General features: G+C 44.0%; 1 protein-coding gene across 1 annotated transcript; it reads left to right on the plus strand.

Annotated features, from left to right (window-relative positions):
• The first annotated feature begins 199 nt into the window (after positions 1-199).
• LOC149339123 (bifunctional purine biosynthesis protein ATIC) lies at positions 200-21,723 on the plus strand. The gene is made up of 19 exons (XM_089547949.1): positions 200-359; positions 2,493-2,619; positions 3,303-3,379; positions 5,209-5,275; positions 7,068-7,156; positions 7,652-7,730; positions 8,172-8,244; positions 9,604-9,760; positions 11,027-11,152; positions 11,654-11,761; positions 12,208-12,293; positions 13,184-13,273; positions 14,302-14,430; positions 15,489-15,581; positions 16,393-16,466; positions 17,989-18,097; positions 18,224-18,283; positions 19,761-19,856; positions 21,366-21,723. Exons 1-19 carry the CDS (start codon positions 338-340, stop codon positions 21,483-21,485), a joined length of 1,782 nt encoding a protein of 593 aa, XP_089404075.1. The 5' UTR covers positions 200-337; the 3' UTR covers positions 21,486-21,723.
• The last annotated feature ends 253 nt before the right edge of the window (positions 21,724-21,976 follow it).

The raw sequence follows: 21,976 nt of genomic DNA on the forward strand, positions 1-21,976 counted from the left end.
CTATATAATGTAAAGGTAACCCACTTATTTACTGTAACTTGTTTTTGTTAATTGTTATGAACTGAAGCGGGAAAAGACACGAAGCCCGTTATGCTCTGGCTGAGCTACCGCTTTTCTAAACTATGCGGCTTGAAGTCGAGGCATTACGCGCCACACTTCGAAATGTCCCCCTCTCACCGGCTATCAGGTGCACGATTATCTCGTTGGCGGATCGTCCCATGCACGATCATTCCGCTAGCCTCCTCGCCGCTCGCTCTCGCAAAGTTTTGTACGGCCGCAGATCTTGTGTCACCGGCTCTGCGGGGTCACTTTTCCTCGTGGAAGACGACCAGGCACGATGGCATCGACTGGGGAACTCGGTACGCACTTTCTCTTACGTTGTTCTGCATGCTACAGGTGGGCGTGGTAATTAATTTACGTCGCGTAAACTCGTCGCGGAATTGCCTGTGTCCACTGCCGAAACTATAGCATTGTCGAATATAAAAACACCTTGTTGGCACTGGCGTTTCTTACCGGTTCGGGACTGCGGTAGATGTAAAGCGAAACGTTGGCGCGCATTTGTTTGGGGACAACCGCAAACGTGCGTGCTCTACGAACGTTGCACATGTTTTCTCTTTTGGTTTAAAACGGGATAAAAAGAGCACCTGTGAAATGTGGGAATAAAAGCACGCTTGCGCGCACTTGTACGACATGCGTATACGGCCACATGCAGTCCGTGAGCGATTTAATTTTCAGCCGCGCGCGTATGCACGTGAATTCGCATTCAGCCGTTCATTCTCGGTTAAATAAACACTTTAAATTGCACGGAATGCTGCAATATATTAGCGCCATGCTAGTCTGCCGCTGGAGGAAGAAAACGCCTAGATAAGGCGCTGGCGCGCCAAACGTTTATCGCGTCGCGCGCGCGCGAGAACGACCTTGAGTACGATGACGCTGCCTGACCGCTCCGTGACCGTTTCGTCCGTGCCCTGCCTTGGAACGACTTCTACCAGCGTGCGTGAAGCCAATTAAATGTCATTATATATACTGCACCCCAACCGGTCGACATTAATTAATGCAGACCCAGCGCCTCCTTTAGTTTTGTATTGGAAACAACGATTTTATAAAAATTCAGTCGCTCACTGTTCGTCAGCGAGTTTAATTCGTGTGGCAAAATGTGCGTGCAGAGCGGAAAAGGAAGAAAAACAAGAAGCTGCGCTTGAAGTACACAGTTCACTCGGTTAATATGCGGCTGTAAATTGTCTTCCAAAACAGCGCTTGCCACAATTGCAGCTTTAGTAAAATTAATGCTTCATGGGTGTTTTAAAGCTCTCAAAACTTAGCTCGAAATCCTTAAACATTGTGCGAAATCAAATATATATGACCTTTTTCCGAATGCAAGCTTGTTTATGAGGTTTAATTCGCTACTGATGCAGAATAAGGCTTTTCCTCAATAAATCTTCTCATACAGCTTCCCTTTCGAAATGGTCTGCTACAATTTGTTTGCAAGTCATTATGCAGACAACATGCAGCATGTATATCTGTAGCCAACTCGCCAGCATTTTATTATCAATTTTACATTGTGTTTGTTGACAATTAAACAACCTGTGTAAACGTTCACAGTGCCTAAATTTTTAAGTGCTCTGATTTGTGTTTCTGGCTTCTGAATTTTTTTCTTTTATGTGCTAGAAAAAGAAAGGATGCCGTAGATGGCATATTACTTAGTCACTCACTAAATTTGCGGCTGTGGTATATTTAACAAAATGCGGCAATAATGCTCCGTGTGGCAGTGCTTGCGATTTGATGACTGATCTCACAGGAGTCTGTGATTGCTTCCTTGGCAAACTTGCTCTCATTTCAGTGTTCATGGTTGTTCAAAACAGCATGTCAGTCACCTTGAACATGGTCCCAAGGGAGATGGTGGAACTGTGTAATCTTTGATATAATCTAGGTCTGTTGTTGTTCCTTGATGAAACTACAGTTTCATGCTTGCACTGTCGCAATATCCTTGGTTTTACATTTTGTCGTGTCTTTGCCTGTGCATAAAAGGGAGACTGCGACCACTTCATATCTTATGGCGCTCAGGCAAACTTATTTCTTAACTATATAAGCCATTGGTATAGAGCCCCGTTTACAGTGGAAGCTCATTAGTATGAGCTCACCTAATTCAAACTGTTGGCTTCCTCAAACTTATCATTTGGTCCCATCACATAAAGTGTATTAATTAAACTTCCGTTACTTCAAACTGCGCTCAAATTAAGCATGTTCTCTGCCCTTTCAATTCAAATCAACGAGAGTAGACTGCATTCGGCTCCGTTACAGATATAAACAGGTTATTGGAACTGATGGATGAATAATGCTGTTCATTTTGATTGCACTGTACAGCACGTGCTGCTAAACCACTTTTTAGTTGAAGCAGGGTATGGACAGTGTGTAACAGGCTGCTTTTGAACCACAGTGGCAGAATTCTGGATTGGAGCTCAGTGCACTGTGCCTGTTGTGGTTCAATGCAGCCATTCTGAGTGTGTCGAACAAGGCAGGCCTGTTGGACCTGGCCCGCAAGCTTCAGCAGGCAGGTCTACGGCTGGTGGCCTCGGGAGGCACTGCCAAGGCCATTCGCGACATCGGCCTCCCTGTCAGGTGGGTGATGTTTGCAGCCTTGCTCACTTGAGGGCAGCAAAACGGAATAGGTATAGAATGGGCATAGAAATTTACAAGGAATAGAACTGTGAAAGTCCGAAGGCTATGCTTGCCTAGCAATGTTTCGTGACTTCTTCGTATGATTCAGGTTTGCCATGGCCTTCATTACGCAGTTCTAAAAATGAGGTGCAGTTACAATTGGCTTGTGAAGTTAAAGTGAAGTTATGCTTGAGAGTCACTGTCTTAAAAATTAGATCACTTTTATGCAGCCCCTGAGAAATTAAAAGAAACGAAATTAGATTGCTGTTGACTTTTAAACAGCATTACCTTGAGATGCTCAAAGGTACGTGCATTTCAGCTGCAGTTCAAAGCTGTGTATTTTCTTTAGAAAAGTATAAGTGATAAATGACTTTGGGTTATAGAAACGACACTTCTTGTATAGAACGTTTACTTGTGATTTGCGTCATACCAGTGCAGTCCAAGGCAGCCTGAAAGTTGTATGACCACAAGTGTGGTTGACCGAGTGTTTGGTAAAGCTCAGAAAAGGAGATAGGGTATGGACTGCAAGTGAGAGTGAGAGGATATGTAGACAATTATCACGGGTTATGCTTGCCTGCAAACTATGGTTGCTTTTTTGTAAAGTGGCCTTTGTGGGCCTGTTGACCTTTCCACCTTGGCTGCAGGGATGTGTCTGAAGTGACTGGGGCCCCCGAGATGCTGGGCGGCCGAGTCAAGACGCTGCACCCAGCTGTTCATGGAGGCGAGTATCAAGACTTTGCAAATGCAAAATTTCTGGAGTATATTTTTTAAATGAAAGCAACTATTTGAACCCTGCCTTCTTTCAGCTACTATCGTTTAACTTTGTCTTCTCAGCATGCGATTTTATTTTGTGAGAGATAGCTCATGTGTTTTTCTCATGTTTAAAAACAGGGGGGGGTATGTGACTACATTAAAGCTGCATGCTGAATTTATTACCTGTCATAAAACCTTCCAGGCCAATGTGTTCCTGACTATATAGTAGGTGTGGGGGAGTACAGTGGTCACTGTACTCTTGTGGTTTTGAGATAAAAATGAAGAAATTTGTAGATAGTGTAGATATGTAGATGGTGTAGATATGCAAGGCTGTGACGACATACATAATGGTATTGCAAGTTCCTGGAGGTGGAGCGGACATGGTGGTGCAAACACGCTGCTTATTGGTTTCGATGCCAACTTGTGAACAACATTTCATAATCAATCTTTCTAGTAGTTGGTATATTGAAAGTTGCTGTGAAAGAAGTTGTTACAGGTTCAAAACATTTCCAACCAGCCATTGCTCATGTGCTTGTAGGAGGGAGAAAAGTGGGTTGGGTTTGGTCAATTATTAGAACATAGCTGCACCACTTCCAAGCTTGCTGTTGCATTTCGCAGATACATAATCGGAGCAACTTTTGCTGAAACTTCTGAATTGATGCCAGCAGGTGCTTGTGAGTTTTGTTGGTAGTTTGGGAGTAGGGGATGCCTCTCTTAAGTTCTCTGGGCACGATAAGAGTTCAGCTAATCTTATCTTGTTGACTGCACTGTCTAGTGAGCATGAGTAGTACCTTTGTCTGATGAATTCAAGGATAAGTGCAGGGTCATTGTCACCTGTGATGCCTATCTTCTGTCTTCAGACAGCTTCAACAGATACTCATGCGTTGAAGTACCCTTATCGTGCTTAAGTAAGCCAAAAACACGTTGCAGTGAGCAGTGCAGTAGGTGCTCTGTGGTTGGCTACAAAAGTTTACGGAACTCAGGAACTGTGGAAGAGACTAGATTCTTTCGCAGCTTGGAACTGAATGAAACAATCTGCTTTTGTCTGTGCAACACAAACGCAACACACTTCTGAATTACAAGCCGCTCTCCAATCATCTGTGGACTTTAGCAGCTGGCTATACATGGCTAAAATGTATATATGTGTTGCTGCCCGCTCTGATAGGGAGTTACGCCTAGTATTCCTTTGCTGACAGCTAGGGACAGCAACTGTTCACTCATAATCTGCAGTGGCAAGTTTGTAGCATGGCGTGATTAAAAGGTTTGGTTTATTGGGGTTTAACGTCCCGAAGCAACTCAGGCTATGAGGGATGCTGTAGTGGAGGGCTCCGGAAATTTCGACCACCTGGGGTTCTTTAACCCCAGGTGGTCGAAATTTCTGGAGCTCTTCACTACGGAGAAAGTCCTGGTTAATTGTTCACATCAGCTCCAGCTGCTTGCAAATTTAAGTGTAGCATTTGCAACTTGCATTTATAATTTAATAGCTACTTATAACATGCCCTTTTTTTTCTTGTGCAGTGAAATGAGAGAGCAAGTTATATTTTGCTGTTTTTTGTCCAAAGAAATGTGAAAGTGATAATAAAAGCACTTAGAAGGAGGCAGTACAGATGAGGAAACAAAGGTAGCTCAGTGTAGAAATCATATTGCCTGAAATTATAAAGTGCAATAATAATGTCTGCATGTGTTTATATAATTACTATTGTTACACATCGTGGAGCACATGATGTGCTTGGTCTTACTTGAATGGTGAGGAGCAGTCAGATTGATCTGTGTACCTTTTTGTTGCATGCTGTCTAGGTATCCTGGCACGAAAGATCGACAGTGACCTTGCTGACATGAAGAGGCAGAGCTTTGAATATGTCAGGTAAAGTGTGCAACCAAACATTTAATTTTGAACACAAGAATATATTGTAATTTATCACTACCAGCTTTTCACTTTGTTCACAGTATCTATGTATTTGCATACTACAGTTTTCATCTATCCTGACAGGTTGTTCTTCACTTCAGCTTTTCATTTTTCAGGTGCTTTGATATGTGCGCAGTTTTTATTCATATGAGTGTTCTGTTTGCTCCTTCTTAGTACTGAAGAGCCTTTATTAACTAGATCATTTACAATGCTTTCCTTACCTTGAGTAAGCATGTGCACTGGGTATGGCATGCAGCCGTGTACTTCTTGACCAAATACTGACCTTGTATTCGCAGCCCACAGTGGTCATTAAACTATTGTAAATGCATGATTCTCTTCTTTGTTGATTAAATTCAAAATTGCTAGCAAGCAAGTTAGGCAGAATGGCATGGAAATAGCAGCCACAGAGAAAAAAAAGTGGGTGCAGAGCAAAGTGATGTGGTTGTGGCAAATACAGTACCTAGAAATGTGAATGAAGGAGAACTGGCCACGTGGGAAGTTCTTTCCTTTGGAAGTACATTTCCCAAATAATGTTTTTCATTTTCCAATTTTTAAGCTGAGTAATGATTTGGTTTTGACCTTGATGTGTTCAAGCACACTTTATGATAACTGGCAGAAGCAAACCTGCTGCAAACGCAACTATGCAAACAGGTGTCTTTAGATGAACAGCCAAAAGTTTGCTAAAATAATGTGAAAGACTTGTGCTTTGTGAATGGCCTACAGTTAAGTCTGCATTCTCAAAAACAATGTCCTGCCAGAAATAACTGGCTGTTCAAAAAGGCAAAATCTTGGCCTGTTTTAATGCAATGCAAAAAATTTTACCATATCTATAATTAGAAACAAATGCACGCATGACACACAAGATCACCCACACAGACAGATCCTTTTGTCGAAGCTTTGGCAAGCACCCTGAGACTTTCCCCTCCCTTGTCCACTTTGCATGTGTCAAGAAACTCTGTCTCTACCATAGATCGCATCATGCTGACATAGGTCCGTTACAACAGGTCTATGATGCTGCGTTTTTGCAGCAGTATTCTTTGAAGTGCTGCAATTCCTGTTTCTGGCTTAGCTGTGATAGCTGTGAGCAAGCCTTGTGAGTCTACTGCGAGGTTGCAATAGTAGCTGCCGTACCCACCAACTACACTCTAAATGTAGCTGCAATCAGTGAGCCCTTCTGTGATGAAGTGGCACAGATGAGCCTCCAGCAAACACTCATCTGCGGTTTCTGTTGACTAATCATCGCACCAGAACAGAGTGAAGCATTGGTCCCGTTGATTAGTACATGGTCTTGCTTGTTAAGACCTTTTCTACACTTGGGATCTGACATGTGTCAGTTGTGTTGGAGCTGTGCTTTAATCACATGACATCTGATGTCACAACGGCGCTCGTTTAATTCCACTACCAGCTAAGTGTCATACCAACTTTCATAAGCACTGAGTAGTTTTATGCTGCCCCGAGAAACCACCAAACAGTTGATGGTATTCAAAGGGAAAAGGTCATGTGGAGAGATAGTGCAAGACAAGGTGCAAGGAAGAGCACATGTCATCTGGCCAATGATGAAGAAGTTTTATGATTTGGCACCTAAATCTTATACATGCTGTGTGCTCTGTATGTCACTCTTGCCTAAGATGCAGCTTCAAGCAAATGGCTTCTACTTGTCTGACATTTTGTTTTATTTTTATGAAAGTTTGGCTTGGAGAGCTGTCCGTGTTGACTGGTGCCAAGCATCTGTTTCTTGTGCTGTGTGCAGTGTGGTCGTGTGCAACCTTTACCCATTTGTGGAGGCCATCTCGAAGCCCAACACCACTGTGGCTGAAGCGGTGGAGCAGGTGGACATTGGTACGTACTATCTGCGCCAAATGGAATATGCAAAACAGGATCACAGTATTGCGAACACAAAAACGCACAAATATTATCCACTGAAGAAGAAATACAGGTGTGGTTCATTAACACTTCCACGCAGTGGTCTTCACGCCATCAAAGTGGAAACCAAATGTGCTGGTATTCTCTCTTCCTATACTAAAATCTTCTCTTGCTTTTTCCGGTTCTGTTGTCTTAATGCTAATGTACACGAAGAAAGACTCAGCCCACACTTGTAAAAACTTCCACAAAACCGATGGCCAACTTGAAAAACTTTGCATTTTGGTGAAGCCAGCATTAATGTTGTTTAAAAGGTGAAGTTGTAGGTGAAAAAAGACTGAAGATTAGACAGATAGGGGTTCCATGTCTGCTGATAGCTTATAGCACATGCAGTCATTCAGGTGAAGACATGCTTGTTGCTCGGATGTACTCATCACTGAAAGAGCACAGTTTCTTAATTTCTTGTTGTTTCAGGTGGTGTCACTCTGTTGAGGGCTGCTGCCAAGAACCACGAACGTGTCACAATCATTTGTGACCCTGCCGATTATGATGTGTAAGTTTATTTGGAATGCCTCTGCATCCTAACCAAACACGGCAGTCTTCTTCTGCAGCTGAATTCCGCCAGTTGGAATAAAAAATTCCGTTCACTTTAAGACAACTTGAGCAGTATTGCTTAGAAGGTTGTAATTTCCACTGCAAACTGCTAAGGATGTCAATCCTAAACTGAGGCTAGTGATTTCCCAATCTAGTTGGGAAATTATGATTTGTCTAGTTTGATCATGTAGGCACCCAGCCATTTCCCAAAAATAACCAATTGTGTACTTTCACAGGTCTCTCTATTCTGTAGTTGAATTTATCTGGTCTCCTTAGTATTCTTAGTACTTTGTGGCAAAAGGAGAATGAAGCAGAGAGAAACCTGCTGTATTGACTTAAGGCATCTGATAAGGAGTGTGAAAAACTTTGCATGTTGATTAGCACATCCGCTGCTTCCCAGGGTTGCCCAGGAGTTGCTGTCATCGCCAACTCGTCAGACCAGTCTGGAGACAAGGAGGCGACTGGCTGTGAAGGTGCCCGATATTTGCCCCATTGCACTTTGTCTTTGTATTCCTAACAGAAATTTTGCCTGGCTGGATTTCATAAATCGCAGCTAGGGAATGTAACGGTGATGTAACTTATTTTTGTGCTGTGTAATAATAGTTACGCAATGCAGTACTTGAGCAAGCAGGTGGCAGATGCAGTGCATCTGAAATGTTGTGCTGACTGCTTGTCACCCGTTGTATTGTAGAAGTCCCATTTGCAATGGTAGTAGCTTAACTATTATCAGTAATAACAGCCATGTTTACTTGCTTTGCAAAAAATATAATGAAAAAGTATGCATTGGCTGCTGGCATCCTGGCTGCCCAGAAGTGAATGGCGTCATAGCTACACAGACAGTTACTTTTTGTAGCAAGCCACACTGATTCAGCCCCACTCAACAGAAAGGACATACGGGAAATTTTCACTAGATGTCTAGAGTGATGAGAGTACCCTTTTGCTGGTATAAAGAAAGCAAAAATTTCAAAGGTGCCATTGTGTGTGCGCCATTGTGAAAGTCTTCACTGTTTGATCCTTTTCGTTAGCACATTGTCAGTAACTAATGTAAAGTTTATCAAGTGTGTTCTGTGTTTTCCTTCCTTTCTCCCGTTGGTCTGTTTACTTTTTTTCTCACCCTTTCTGCCCCTCTTCATCTTCTCCTTTGAAGAGAAAGCAGGCACTGGGCGCCTAAGCTGACAGCTATTCTTTCCTTATGCCTTCTATCTATGATCCATGTTTGAAATATAATAAACCGTAAGGGGCGAAATCACTGAATGCCACAGAAAATGCCAGAAACAGTCGAAAGAGCATCTGTCCCAGAGACTTTTCAACAGCATGACTAGTTTGTAGTAAAACTGCTGTGAACATTTCGCTGCTTGTTCCCTGTATTGACCTGCAGGTGATACTGAGGTTGTATTGAAGTAGCATTACCTTTTGCATATTCATCAGAGTGCTAGACACATTTTCTTTCTATTCTCCTTCTTGTCCACCTTTTATGCCTGCTACACCTTTTCCGTTTTGTTCCATGCTGAAAGCGCTGTAAAGGTGGAATTATTTTCATCAGCAGTTTGCAAAATATAACAACGTGCGCTAAAATTGCTACGCGGAAGCCAAGATGTTAGAAAAGAATCTTCTTACTTTTGCTCTAGTGCTGGTACTTGTTTGTCTCTCTGTCCTATTAATTTTGCTCTAGTCTTACCCGTGGTGCTTAGAGGCTTGACTTCTTTGTGTAGCCACCAGTGTGCAAGCTAACTAATGGCTTTTGTAGGCGCTGCGCACATGGCTTCACCGAGCTTAGTATTCACACTTGCTGCTGCTTTCCCTCGAGTGATCTAGGTGTATGGCGCGTGCAGGCATTCCTCCACACGGCCCAGTATGATGCAGCCATCTCGGACTACTTCCGCAAGCAGTACCTGACAGGAGTGGCCTGCCTGCCCCTTCGCTACGGCACCAACCCCCACCAGGTGCCTGCACAGCTGTGCACCAACCTGCCCAAGCTGCCACTCAGTGGTATGTTGTGCATGACATGTAGGGTTAATGACCTCAATGCAGCTGCAGCAGAGTGCTGTGTTTTTCTTCGGGTTTCTGCAGTGAAATTCACTCTCACAGACAGGCTCTTGCTTCCACCTTTACTAAGTGCCTTCCTGTGCGTGTCTATGGCAGCAGAGGAGTCGCGGTCTGATTAGCCTTCTTTCATGCACCGTTGCAAACTTGAGACTGATGTACTATTGGGGACAAAAGTGGTATTATCCACGCGGTGGGAGCTGGAGCAACGAAAAACTGTGGCATTTTGGCAAGCTAAAGCACGAAACATTGAGATGAGCCAAGCGACATGCCTGCTGGTAAGAAAGGTCACGCAGGCTGTCTCGATCCCAGATGCCGCCTGTAGATGGCGTTGCAATGCAGTTTTCCATTGCTCCAGCTCCCGCCGCGTGGAGTATGCCACTTTTGTCTCCGATAGTATTTACGAGGTCTAAGGCCTTTTTATATGGCGCGGAAAAAGAAAAAAAAAATGCCTTGTTTCACTCACTCACTGCAGCATTTACTGGAGCAGTAAACTGTGCTGTCTTGCATCAGGGTGTAATTAAGCCGGGTGCAACTTTGCGCTCGCAGTGCTGTGCTAGCACACACTTATGCACACGCTTGCACATGCACATTCGGAGTGCAAGCACTCAGGCACTGTAAAGCAGCAGCAGCATCTGCAATCAACCGTGAGCCCGTCTGGCAAGATGCGAGCGCTTTTATCAACCAGACAGGCTGTTTGCACAGCAATTGTAGGGCCCTGGCCATCTGGCTGCGGGTAATCTGAGTGGGAGCTGACAGGTAGCTGATAGGGGACGTGGAAAATAAAGCAGCCTCAGAACAGGTGCATAACAAAAAGAAAAAGAAAGTAGAGGGAAGGAAAAGCCAGCATCCTAAATATGAATTGTTGATTTCAGAGCAGTGAACCAGGGACACGGTCAGATTCCATTCATTTTGACATCGTTGCCCCCGACAGTGCCTCAAAATTTTTTGCACACGACTGGAATTGAATATTTCAGTAGTGCCAAAACTTGCAAATAGGCCTACACTGTACTGCATCAAACAAAGAGAGGCAGCTGCAGTAACTTGCTCTTAAACTTGCAGTGTTGGCAATCAGTGCTATGCAGTGGCTGCTCTGCTGTGATAGGCAGGTGCATAAGTGCAGCCATTGCTTGAAATAACTCTGCTAATCTGACTGTGCACGAAAGTATTTCAAGGCATTGTGCAGTCATTCATGGTCTGTGGTGCTTGCAGTGCTCAATGGCTCTCCGGGCTTCATCAACCTTTGTGATGCTCTCAATGCCTGGCAGCTTGTGAAGGAACTCAAGGCAGCTCTGGGCATCCCTGCTGCAACCTCCTTCAAGCACGTCAGCCCTGCAGGTCTGTCCTCGTTGTCAGTCTCTGAACAGCCATGGCATGCAGAACATTATCATTCTTATTCAACAAAACAAATCTTGTGCATGTTGTTATGCGTGACGTTTTTTTTTAGTTCTGATGCATTCGATCCTTATGGCATAGCCCTGTCATACAGTCTGCTACAAGCAATTGGAATATGATTACTAGTTTCGAAATAAAGAGGGCAGAGAAAAGCAGGGGTTGAGGATTTGGGTGCTAGAAGACCCAAAAACCACTCCAATGAACCCCACAGGTTCTGTAGAACCCGTGAGAACTTCTTGCTTAAGAGTTTGAACTTTGGAATTGTTCTTGATTTGGGAATGGTGCAGTTTGAGTGGGCTGACCTATAAAAGGTGAATGGAACTGCAAACTGAAAAAAGAACAAATGGAGGCAGTTGTCACCCAGATTTTTGTTTGTTTGGAACACTCTCCAGAAGTTGCAACAAGTAAAACCACGCTCAAAACCTCGGCTGTGTCTCTCCACAGGTGCGGCTGTCGGAGTGCCGCTGTCACGTGATGAGGCCAAGCTCTGCATGGTGGATGACCTTTATGACGAGCTGACTCCCATTGCCACTGCCTATGCCCGAGCTCGTGGTGAGTGAGTGAATTGGTTGAGGCTTACCATGCTTGTACAGATCAAAACCTGTTTATCATGTGAAGTGTTCACTGCTTGCAAGGCACTAAAGAATACTCCATTATCACTGGTTATTTGCTGGAGACACACCCTGCTTTCATTCATTTCTCATGCAAATAAATGCTGTCAAGTAGTTATTCTTGACACACACTCTGATAATGATTCTTTAGTGTAATATGGTGCTTAACTTGGGCATACTGGTGAACCATGCGTAAAGGGTGAAGAACATTGTGGGCACGTGATACCACAATTACATAAAAGAAGTGTATTTTGCATAAACTGCTCTTACAATGCAAGTTTCATGTTTTGTTTTGGGGCAGTGTAGCATACCAAGAGAGTTTTCTCAACTTCTTGGCAAAGAGCCTTCAGTGGCACAGGTATCAGTGTTTTGCTGCGTTACTTCCAGGTGCCGACCGCATGTCTTCATTTGGAGACTTTTTGGCTCTCTCGGATGAATGTGATGCAGCAACGGCCAGGATCGTGTCACGTGAGGTATGTGCGCAGCTGCTATAAAAACCTTTGTGGGTACAGCTGCTTCAGGCCTAGTGGCACAGGGATGTGCCCGTGCTGCACTTAGGGATAGGAATTTAAAGCTGGGATTGTAGTGAGAAAATTGACAGATGATTACGATATTCGGTAATGCGAAATTTGAGTGCACCTCTTCACATGCCACATATCGCCACAGGCAGGTGGCGTGTTATGCTGCTAGCCTCCCTCAGGGCAGCTACCTTCCATTCCTCCATTCCATTCCGTCCATTCCTCTGCTCTCGCTGTGAAAGATGGCGTTTCGCTCTGCTACTACCTGCCATGGTTGTCAGGTGGTGTGCCATGCCAACGCTGACAACTACGATGCAGAATCCACAAACGGAAGCCTAGGTACTGCGCTCTAATAAGTAGAGATCAGTTTGAATAGCTTTAACACAAAGTACAAGGACCTTCTAGAACACACAGTACAAGATGGTGTCCTGTGTTGTGCGTTTTATGTCCACGTTCTTTGGGCCAACGATGTTCAAATTAGGAACACATACTAGCTATGTAGACCAAATTAAACTACTATTGGAAATGCAGGTTATGTTGCTGTTGTGGGAAGGTTTCAGTTGCTCTTACAGTTGTGGGTTGCAGGTACAGCCGCAAGCAAATATTAACGGACTGAAACAGTGTGTGCCAAATTGCTGTGTGCACTGCCCGCTTCGGGAATGTGAAGCAGGGCATGTTTGCCCTGTTGTTCGTATGATTCATGCATTTCATGTTGGTTCTTGGCAGTGTTCACCTTGTTGTTTGGCACATGCTGCTTTTGCCCATTTCTTTGCTCAGTAATGCATATGTTGACTTGATACTGAGCTCACGGGCACAGTAAAATTTCTTGTGGCCTTTTGTTACAGGTGTCTGATGGTGTGATTGCACCTGGTTACTCAGACGAAGCCCTGGCTATCTTGGCAAAGAAGAAGGGTGGCAACTACTGCGTGCTGAAGGTAAGGCCTCGTTAAACGCAGGTTCCAAAAGTGAAGAACATTGTTCCGAAGTCTTGTTTCCAGACATTCTTTCCAACATTCCAAACGTTGTTCCATTCATTGTTTATCCATGTTGAGCAGACAAACCAAGTGGCCTTACCCTAGCCCTAAGCGTGTTCTAGCCTAACTAGCATAACTGGTGACACCACCTGGGGTGTGGTGCTCAGCTGGTAATCGCATTTTATTCGGTGGCTCTGCATGGATAAACCTTTTGTGAAGATCGAACAGCACAGTGTGTGGTTGAAAGAGAAAAGAAAAAACACAGTAATTGTCTCGGCCCTGATGTACATCTCAGCTGCTCCGTGTTGGAAGGTGTGAAGGAGGGATTGAATGAAGGAAGAGAGGAGGAGACACTGCTGTGGGAGGAGGGGGCTTCAGATTAGTTGTGACCACGCGGGGTGTTCTTTAGCATGCACTGACATCGCACAGCACACCAGCGCCTTTTCCATTTCACGTACATCAAAGCGCGGCTGCTACATCAGAGATTTCATCCGGTGTCCTTGTGCACAGCAGCCAACGCTGTAACCACTGAGCCTCTGCGGCAGGTAAAAGGATAAGCTAGTTGTGTTCTAGAAAGAAACAAGTTTGTTTTTTTATTTTTTTCAGTAGTGCTTTGTTAATTGCATGCTGCTAATTGCTTTATTTATCCATGCACCCTGTTGTTGCATGTTTTACCAACATATTCTTGATTGTACGTTCATACAATTTTGCATGCAACAAACATATTCCATGTAAGAAACTGGTTGAATCCCAAGCAAGTTCAAAACAGAAGAAAATTTTACCTCAGCCAGCCAGTTTTGCTGAAGGATCTTAAAATAGTGCGGGTACTCTTTACATTTGGTTCATAAGATCTGTAGAAAGAGTATAGAGGCTTGCTACGGTAGCCTGTTACCTTTCGGGCGTAATGTGTGAAGTTTGCAATTGTGCGTGGAGGCTTAACTTCATTCTTGAGGAATGTACTGCAAAAGTCATTGTTTTGCGTTTGTTAGATTGATGCAAGCTATGAGCCGGCAACCATGGAGTCCCGCACATTGTTTGGGCTGACGCTGGAGCAACGCCGCAACGATGCAAAGATTGATCGCAACCTCTTCACAAACATTGTTTCGAAGAACAAAAATGTGAGTGTTCAGCACTTTCCTTAAGGTTGGCAAATGCGCACAGGCACTTACTGTGTAATGTCCCTGACACGATTATCCACACATGAAGGCATAATGCATGATGCTGTAGTGTAGCTAATGCAGATAGATGGGTCTTTGGTTAAGATTGCCTAGTTTTATTTCCGCATATATCTTTGGCTTTATGCTACTCTGGAAGGGTTGGAATATTGGAATGGAAAAGACGTAAAGAAAAAGCCTGAGGTGTCTGCAGTGTGCAAATTGATGGGAGATGACTGCTTCTGAGGCAGTCACTTCAGCGTCCTTAAAAATCCTGAAAATGGCCAGAAAAATTCATTTTTTGAAAATTGTTTCAACCATTTGTGTGCTTCATTTTTTACGCTGTCCAGAAGTCTCACTGATGAAAGCGAGCAGGGAGTCCTGTAAAAAAAAAACTGCTTTGTGAACTGCAGTGTTTTTATCCATTTCAGTTAACTGACTAGGTGTTCACCATGTGAAACAGATTGGGCGAGTTGGTAGTTCACCTTGATCTAGAAGGGTTTATAGCACAAAGACACGGACAATAGAGACGAAACACACACACAGGTGCTAACTATCAACAGGCTTTATTGGCAGAAGGCCACACCTTATATATAACAAAGGTTCGGAAGAGAAATGACAATACGGAAAAAAAAAAAATCAGGGGTTGTAAAAGAGCCAACAAAGCAGAACATATGCATGAGTAGGCATGCGTATCACACGAAAAGACACTTTTGTTTATCTTCCCAGCAAATAAACAGGTAGCTGCATCAAAAAGTTAATCTCAGCACTCGCTGCCAAGTTTCTTTATGTGGTAAGGTTTTAGGCTATTCCGTGCCGTCCTGTCTTTACTATTGCCAAGAACCTTTGTCCCTTCCAACCGGACCACACATACTTCATATTTACATTTACTTACGTGTGCAACAAGATGCTTGTATTTATCATCTTTCTTTTCTGATTTTCTGCGATGCAGTGAAAACTGTTGTAGTGAGTCGTCGTTGGAGATGTTAACTGGTAGTGAATGAGTGCCTACTTTTGTCCAGTTGCCAGAAGCTGCTGTCCGGGATCTGATTGTGGCCACCATAGCACTCAAGTACACCCAGTCCAACTCAGTCTGCTATGCAAAGGATGGACAGGTATGCATTCAGTCTTCATGTTGTGAGCAGGTGTGCTCACTGCAGTAGCCCATAATAAGGTGGTCAGCCATTTGTGATCACTGGCTGTGATCATTTTGTGATTGCCAAAACAGTGGTTAAATACTTAATGTGCAGAAATATGCACAAAGATAAAAGCCCTCTGGTTAGTTGTTACTGAACTCATTCTTCATGGAATCATGTCTGACCAACAGTGTTTAGTCCCTGCTCATGTCACCTATAGGTTCTGCATCAACTAATTACAAAACCTCTCATAATCAGAGTTTGTGTGCAGCACTGTTCAGAATGTAATGTCATATGTAGCACCTGCGGACCTCAAATGTATTGATTCATGGTTGAAAAACAGCGCACAAAAGACTAGACACAAGAGTAAAGGCGACGACAGGACAAGCGCTGTCCTGTCGTCGCCTTTACTCTTGTGTCTAGTCTTTTGTGCGCTGTTTTTCAACCATGAACGTATACCAACTCGTCCAACTTAACGTTCTACTAAGTCAAATGTATTGAATAATGAAAACAACCTGGCACTTTGCTAGCGCATTTTTTGTTCCAAAGAACAGCCTGGGTAGTTATCGCTGTTCATATGGAACCAGCCAGCGGCTTTGTTCCTTCTTGTGAATAAAGAACAGCTGGACTGATACATTTCAGTCTTTGGGTCAGCAGTGGTGTGTGAAGCGGTATGACTTAAAAATTTCTCGGTGAAGGGTCAGCTGTTCTCTCTGGTGCACCTTTGATCAGTGCGTTCAATTGTCAAAGAGACAAGCTTACATAAGCTGAGTTCTCTTTGCTCTTGCAGGTTATTGGTATTGGTGCTGGCCAGCAGTCTAGGATCCACTGCACACGGCTTGCTGGCGACAAGGCTAACAACTGGTGAGTTGTCTGTCTACATGGCACGAAAAGCACACAGTGGCAGGGCTCTCACTGTCACTAGAGCGCGGGGCGTCCAATATGGTCACCCCCCCCTCCCCGCACATTCCCTCAATTTACCTCTGTGCGCTGTATTTATCCGCATTCCTTACTTCAATGTGGAGCGTACTACGTACCATACAAGAGAGATAATTTAGCCGAACACTGCACGAAAATGCCCTTAATGAATACGATAAGTCTTTTTCTGTTGGAGTAAGCAGAAAAATGAACCTTCGACATTGCTTGAAAGAAGAATTCTAATGAAGTAATAAACACAGCAAATGTTTTGTGACATGGATGAGTGCCTGCATTGACAGTGTGAAAAGTAACTGAGCAAAGCATGTATCCATGCATATAGGAATGGTGCGTACCCATATGGCACAAATGTTCTGCTCGCTGATTGTGTGAAATTGAGGGTCAAGTGCATTTCCATCGCCGTGTGCGAGATACCGTATACGAAGGCTCTAATGACCGGTGCACTGTTGTCGCCAAGTTGCCGTCTTCCCCGCTGCCGGTGCACAGCCACACTTATAAATTTGTTTTACGATTGTAGGCCTTGTCTTGGAACTTAGCTTTTTCTGAAAGCCATGTTTATCTTGGTTAGTGCACAACGCTTTTTTTGTTTTGTTTTAAGAAAAAGAAAGAGAGAGACAGTGAAGGAAAGTCAGGGAGGTTAGCTGGGCAATGCTTCATGTGGAAAGGGGGATGGAGGGCATGAAAGAAAAGAGCAATGCATGATTAGTTCAGATTGCAACTGTTGTCAAATTTCACTGAAATGGAACCATGCAATGTAGATGAGGCAAAGCCTGTGACTGCACATGTGCGTGTTATCCTCCCTTCTTCTCGCAAGTTTTTGGGGGAAGTTAGCCACATGTTCAGATACACATGGAATTAAACACAGTGCATTGAACTTTTCTTGCGCTTTGCTTCACAGACACTGGAAGAATAGGTGTGTGCATATGCAAAAGTGCTGCTGATAACACTGTGCACACCACAGCCTAATGTCTATGAGGACTGAGTGATTGGTAAGAGCAGCGACGTGTGCGCCTGTATCTGCACTTGTCTTGAAAGACGTCAGCAGCTATGGCAGTTGTGCACTATGGGCACAGAACAGAAAACATCTGCAGCCTCAGTATTGTCTTCACTCTTACTACAAGTCAAGACTGAGTCATTTGTTGACCTGCAGTGCTGGCTTAGTGGCTACGGTATTTGACTGCTGAGTTCTAGGTTGCAGGATTGAATCCCAGCTGTGACAGGTGCATATGCTTCTGGCAAAATGCAAAGCGCCCATATGCTGTGCGATGTCAGTGAACATCAAAAACCCCCGGGTAGTTAAAATAAATCTGGAGCCCCTGTGCATCTTTGTGATCTCCATGTACCCACCTGAAAGCTTTGTTACAGAAAGGACCGCTTGTCCTGCGTGCTTTTATAATGCACATGTCCTTGCAAATTTGTTTGGGTTTTGAGCTGTGCCAATTGCCCACAGGTGGCTGCGGCAGCACCCCAACATTAAGAAGATGGCCTTCAAGAAAGGTGTCAAGCGTGCCGAAATCTCCAACATCATTGATGTCTACGTTGGCGGCGTCTTTGGACAGGTATGTATTGTCATTTGCATTCAGCTCTCTCTGTTGTCTATAAATTAAGTTTATTTTTGCCTATGAGTAGCTGCAGAGATGTGTAAAAACACTGTGGAGTATCTTTTTTTTTTTTCTTTTTCGCAGGACATGCCTTTGGAGCAGTACCAGAACTCCGTGGAGAACCCAGTGCCTCAGCTGACCGAGGTGCGTTTTCTGGGTACCCTGAGCAGAATCCTGCCAGTGTGACGCTTTCTGCGACTCTTCACTGCCTTCTCTCCAATTGATTGAGGAAGATAGAGAACACGGGTTGTAGTAAACTGGTGCTATTACTGCACGTGACGGGCATACCATTGAAACTACGATTTGCAGCTTTTAGAGTAAAGTTAGACGGCATGATGAACTGTTTCTTGTATCTGCGTGGTAAATTTAGAGGGGCCTCCTAAGGATACTGGCAGCCGTTTGCATTTGCTGCCTTCTCTCATTTTTTATTTTGTTTTGAGTGCGCCTGCTCAAAACACTATTACATGTAAGCAAGCTTTGTTCATAATGAAGTTAGTAGAAATTAATAAGAAATCAATCTCTGATCTTAAAAATGATGTACTGAACCATTCACGATTGGCAGTAGCTGTTGCTTTCTGCTAGGTGAAAATAATGTAGTGCTGTAATAAACAAGTTATGGTTTACAATCCAGGCTATAATGGACCATTTTGCCAAAATCAAGCAGTTTAAGTTCACAGCATCTGAAATCCATAAAAACTGGTTTTCACTTCACTTTGTTAGTCTACAAATTCGGGCATTTTCTGTGCAGCTAGTCCACTTTTGGAGCGCTGGCCAGGTATGTTTGGTCGTTTGTGTAAGGGGTGAACACTTCTCAGCAGTCCTCATGCTTTGTTTACTCTGTCATTGTTTTCACTTGCACTTTTGTGCACTGCACACCGTCATGCTCGATCTGTTGCAGCATTTCTGAGCCATAAATGTGTTAAGGACCCATTGAGCACCAGCAGATTCGACAGGATTGCACGGACGTAGGGGTAGAATGCAAAAGGTATTAGGTTGGCAAAAAAAAAAAAAAAGGGTGATGAAACGAAATGTGACTACGAAGTAGGGTTGTTCAATGTATGTACAGAGTCGATCACGCTTGTCTAGAGCGCTGGAAAGGTGCCGTTCGGGAGGAATGAAGAGAAATTATGAAGCAGGTATTGACTTTCATTGATAATGCTTGCGCTGGAGAGCAGCCAAATAGAGACGTGAACGCACGGGCACCAGCGTCTTCCCGCTAGCAAAGCAGCTGCGAAAAGATTTCAGTTCATTTGCTCCGCAGCACACCGCCCGAGCACTCTAGACAAGTGTGATCGACTCTACACAAAAAGAAAACGCAGGAAGTAATGTACCCATTCATTTCGCTAGTCACTCCATCCGTCATAAGTCTATGCAGTCATTCAATCTATATCTTCAACTTTAATAATAATAAGCTAATGCTCTTCTACCGGAGCTACTTTTCCGCCTGAGAAATGTGAGGGGGCCTTGATGAAGAGCATGCGCAGCATGGACTTGTAATGTGTTTGGTAAAAACGTGGATGTCCCGTGGGGGACCCGTGGATGTCCATTTGAGGACCACTGTTGTAGTGTGCATGGATGCTTCTGTTGTAAGCTGCGCATGTCTGGCTCTTTGTGTTGGCAGGAGGAGAAGAAGGCCTGGATTGCCAAGCTGTCCGGTGTGGCCCTTAGCTCGGATGCTTTCTTCCCCTTCAGAGACAACATCGACAGGGCACGCCAGGTAGGAATTTTTCCTCTTCCTATTTTTCCACCACCTTGTTTGCTTGACAGACTTGAGCTTGGCTAGTAGCCCTGGCAAAGTTTGCACTTAATGAACTCTTGTAAATGTAGTGGACCCTCATTTATTTGAACTTGTCTAATTGAGTTCATGTCGGCACCTCTGAGTTTATGAGCACTGTCACTGAGGTGTGTGGTGATGCTTTTAAACCGTGCTTTGCCAGCCAGAGACATACACAGTGAGCAAGAGAGTCTGTTCTGCATCAAGAAATATGATTGGCATAGCATCCGACTCCAATGACGTGCTCATTACTATGCCCTTGTGATCTTTCTCTTTTTTTTGTCACTGACCCACAAGAAATCCATGAAAGCCTGTCTGAATACATAACTCTCATTAAGGTTTGCAAAGCACTAAATGAGTCAAGATTGGCTTGCATCTGCCTTTCATGCTCTGATCAGCTTGCTGCAGTCTTTATTTAGGTGTACGGCTTCACCTGGCTCATTTCTTACTTGATATCACAGGGTGATGAAGCATGCCACGTGTGTGAGACTCATGGGGCTTATATCACAGGATGAACCAGCGGCCTAATGCAAAACAAGCTCTTGCGGGCCTAGCTTCACTCAAACATAAACTCAAGCAGCTTGAAGCCCCATACGGATTTGACTGCTGTGCAAGTTTAGACACACTTAGGACAAATTGAAGTTGGCGTGTATCAGTAGGTTACTTCATTCTAATGACAACTTTCATTGAAAATGAAGCTGTTATGTGATAGAAAAGGCCAGAAGTTTAAATACTGGTGTCACCACTACAGACTGATTTCGAAGGAACACTGCGGTACTTATACCTCCGATTGCCTCAGATTCCAGAGGCCATTCACTGCCATTCACTTTAAAATGATGATCACTGGGGTCCTCTCCAGTGTATACGTTGTGAGTTTGAATTGAGTGATGGGGAAGTTTTCTTAGTAATAAATGCATCTTTTGCTACTGAACAGTCAACATATCTGGAACGAGCCCTAGAATCGATTTTTTTACTAAGAACAAAATTTAGATGAAGTTTTCCTCATTGTCAGTTATATGTAAATGATCCAGTGTAAATGTACTCATCAGCAGGGCCACTTTTGGATTATACTTACTCAAGAATGAGAAACTGAGCATAGTCCAAGTTCACATTTCCATTCAGGTCAAGTAGCTACACTGCAGCAAAAGCCCTTTTAAAATCACTTCACTGGCCAACTTGCACGCTTTAACATCTTGGTGCAGATGCAAGTTACACTTACAGGCATTTTGATGTAGTTGTTGCTGTGTAGTTCAGAGGGGAACAGAGTAATACTGTGCATTTTTTTTTTTTTATGCTAACACAACTCAGCTTCTCAGTGTTTGTCGGAAGGCTTTCTCTGCAGTGTCTGTTATTGTAATGCCAAGCTACATGTTTCAGTGATATACAGTTTCAACACATAGTAAGAGAGAGAGAGAGAGGTGGCTCACGGTTTGTCTTCATGAATGTGTGCAGAGTGGCGTGCAGTACATTGTCAGCCCCGGTGGTTCAACCAATGACCAAGGAGTTGTAGAGGCCTGCGACGAGTACGGCATCACCTTGGTTCACTCCGGTCTGCGCCTCTTCCACCACTGAAATGCTGCTGCCGCTGTTGCAAGGGCAGGTGCCCACTGTGGCCAGTCTGAATACGTCCGCCTATTTTCTGCCCAATGAAAGTGCCTTGGGAAGAACATAAAAACAGATACCTTGCTGCTATGTTACACACTTGTTGACCATACTGACCACTTGAGAGCATGCAATAGTGTGGTGTACATAACACTTTTGGATACAGATTAAAAGCACATTCAATAAAATATTTTGCAATTCTGTATAAGGGATCTTTTTCTTTCTTTGTTTTGAGTCTGGAATTAACAGCGCAAAGCTGGCTTCATGTTATAGGGTACATGCTACTTGGAGATTCCTTCCAGATGTAAAGGAGCTACAAGTGACTATTCATAGTTAACCTGGGCCGCCGCAGTGGCTCAGTGGTTATGGCGCTCGGCTGCTGACCTGAAAGACGCGGGTTTGATCCCGATTGCGGCGGTCGAATTTCGATGGAGGCGGTGCACTGTGCGATGTCAGTGCAC

The sequence above is a fragment of the Amblyomma mixtum genome, chromosome 6, assembly GCF_055824585.1.
Source record: "Amblyomma mixtum isolate Tamu chromosome 6, ASM5582458v1, whole genome shotgun sequence".
Taxonomy (NCBI): Eukaryota; Metazoa; Arthropoda; class Arachnida; order Ixodida; family Ixodidae; genus Amblyomma; species Amblyomma mixtum.